The following is a 2,645-nucleotide window of genomic DNA, read 5'->3' as shown; positions in this document are numbered from 1 at the left end:
CCCCCCCCCCCCCCCCCCCCACACTTTGGAAAAAAGACTGCAGCAGGATGACCCCTAAAAGAGGGAGGATTAATGGTTCTGGATATTTAAAAACAAAACAAAAACAAAACAAAATAAAAAGCAGGACACTCTTGAGCACTCAAGGAGAAAATTCCTCTGCTGTGTGGATGAAGTAGAAATGAATCCTAGAGAGCTACTTGTAACCGGGGAAGCGCCATTTCTAAAACGTTGCGCCATCCCGAAACCAAGAACAGAAGATGCAAGTTGCAGATAAGCACAAAGCCTCAGCTTTAAAAAAAAAAGGTATGTAGGGAAGCTTGTGGATTTAGGAAGGATTTGTGTCCAGCGACAAAGTAATAAATGGCCAATCGCCCTCGATTCCTTTGGCAAGGACTAGAAACAATATTAAACCGGAGAAACTGGTGCCACTTATCTCTGTTCATTCTCCTGCAGCTGGGGGAACACATTTAAAATGATACATCTTTTCTTTACTAATGGATTCAGATGCTGTACAATGCTGAAAACATGAACCGCTGCGTGTTAAATGTTCGAAAGCCTTCGTCTTGTTCAGTCCGACGGACCACTGGGAAGGAGCAGATCGAAGTTATACCTGGAGGAGTCTCCCCACTGAAAAAAAATCAGTCTATTTAACAATCAAAAAACCAGAGGGTTCGCTACTACAGTGCTGCAATGCCCGTTTCTGCACCGGCTCTCAATTCTCCGCCGTCAAGAGGAGCGGAACCCGGGGGTCTCAAAGTCACAAAAGCAGGAGGAACCTCCCATGCAGGGCATCAAGAGCACTGGAAAGTATAGTTTTTGAGGCAAGTGGGCATTTTAAAAGAGAAAACACTATCCATTAGCCTAAGAATTAGATTTTTGGTCTGGCGTCTCTGCAGCCCAGGGTTTAGCCAAGCTAGAAGGAGGTGGTTTTGTTTTATTTAGGGGTTGTGGGGTGGCGGGGGAGCTTGGAGATCAGACGCTTCGAGGGGGGTGAGAATCGATGCCACCGGGAATGCTGGCAGCATCGCAAAATCCCATCCTGCAAGCTGCAGCGTGCCTACATTTTCTATAGTATCTGGCAGAAACCTGAAGGCGCTGAAAGCACTTCACAGCACGAAACCCGCATGCACCTTCCTACGCTACAACCAGAGGGCCTGATCCTGGCATCAGCAAAACCAATGCAAACGCTCTCGGGGACTTCAACGGGAGCAGGATTCAACCACAGAAAGAACTGGGTTTAGATTCCTCCCCCCCGCCAAATTCAGCCACCTTCACAGCTTCGCTCCATCCCAATCTGATGTTAGCAGGCGCAAAGCACTGAGAGGTGCTCAGCAGCGCATGGGGCCGGCTCTTGCCTATTCGATACGATTCGGAAACCCAGCATCACCCGGTTCGTCAGCGCGGATGACGCACGATGGTCGCGAGCGCAAAGTATTGTCCAAGAAGAAAATGGATGCCTAACAAAGAAACCGCGTCAGCGCTGCGATTCAACAGACCTGGGATGCCGCACCGGCTGGTGCTGAACTGATCCCGTGCATCAAAGCGGGGAGTTTAATGCCAGTCGGCAGCAGAATTTGCATTTATTTAAGTTTCCGAAAGTGTCATTTTAGCAACCAATTTCACTCCGGTTCCTGAAGCTGTTGCGTGCGGGCTCGGGCGTCCCTAGGACCGACACTTTCTGCTACGTATTTTACATCCCGCGCTAAATTTCTGCGTGTGTAAGCGCGTGTGCGAGACAGAAAATTAGAACAGAGGCATCAATTGTGTAGCACCCGTGTGTGTGCGCACGCATGTATTAGTACACAGGCATAGACTGTATAAGAGCACGGAGATGTTGCACAACCTCTGTGGGCTTACACACACAGGACGTGCAGCGCGCGCGTGTGTGTGTGTGTGTGTGTGTATGAAAATATTAGAACACGGGCATAGATTGTGCAGCACCCGTGTGTGTGCGCACGCATGTATTAGTACACAGGCACAGACTGTACAATGTGTGTGTGTGTGTATTGGAACACACACATTGTGCAGCATCTGTGCAAGTGTCCATGTGAATATTTGCACACAGGCATAGATTGTGCAACATCCATGTGTGTATTAGTACACAGGCACAGACTGTACAGTGTGTGTGTGTGTGTATTGGAACACACACATTGTGCAGCATCTGTGTAAGTGTGTGTGTGTGTGTGTAAGGATCTGCACACAGGGTGCGCCTGTGCATGTGAATATCAGAACACAAACACAGGTTGTGTAACGCGTGCCTCCGAGCGGACACAGACTCTACGCTGAGTGTGTGCGTGCGCACGCACGCGTGTACCTTACAACACACCGATTGTGCATCCCCTGCGTAGCACAGACGAGACAGCGCCGGTGTGCCAGAGCACAGACGCGCCCCGTGCAGCGCCCGTGCGTGTGCGCACGTCTGTCAGGTCGCGCCGCATCAGTGCACGCACACACGCGCGTGCCCCCCAGCACAGACACGGGTCGTGCGGCGCGCGCGTGTGCACCCCAGCACACACCCACGCGTCGGGCAGCCCCCGGGCGCGCGCGGGAGCGAGCTGTGCAATGGGCGCATCGCAGCACCCCCGCGTGCGCGTGTCACACGCGCGTGCCCCGCTCACCTGGCAGTGCTTCACCTCCAGGCTCCG

At 51.9% G+C, this 2,645-nt stretch overlaps 1 protein-coding gene across 2 annotated transcripts in view; it reads right to left on the bottom strand.

Moving 5' to 3' along the window:
- ALDH1A3 (aldehyde dehydrogenase 1 family member A3) overlaps nucleotides 1-2,639 on the bottom strand; it is a 50,372-nt gene extending 47,733 nt beyond the window's left edge. The window contains exon 1 of one of the 2 annotated variants that reach the window (XM_006020070.3): nucleotides 2,619-2,639. Coding sequence is in view for 1 of the 2 variants with exons in the window: in XM_025199601.1 (XP_025055386.1) it covers nucleotides 1,497-1,538 (42 nt within the window). In the remaining variant the exon portion in view is untranslated. Of the gene's footprint in view, nucleotides 1-1,496; nucleotides 1,554-2,618 lie in introns of those variants that run through there. The other variant, XM_025199601.1, reaches the window with a different exon arrangement.
- Nucleotides 2,640-2,645: the final 6 nt, after the last annotated feature.

This window comes from Alligator sinensis, unplaced genomic scaffold (genome assembly GCF_000455745.1).
Source record: "Alligator sinensis unplaced genomic scaffold, ASM45574v1 scaffold210_2, whole genome shotgun sequence".
NCBI lineage: Eukaryota > Metazoa > Chordata > Crocodylia > Alligatoridae > Alligator > Alligator sinensis.
The sequence above is the reverse complement of the archived record's forward strand: the minus strand, read 5'-3'. Positions and strand labels throughout refer to the sequence as shown.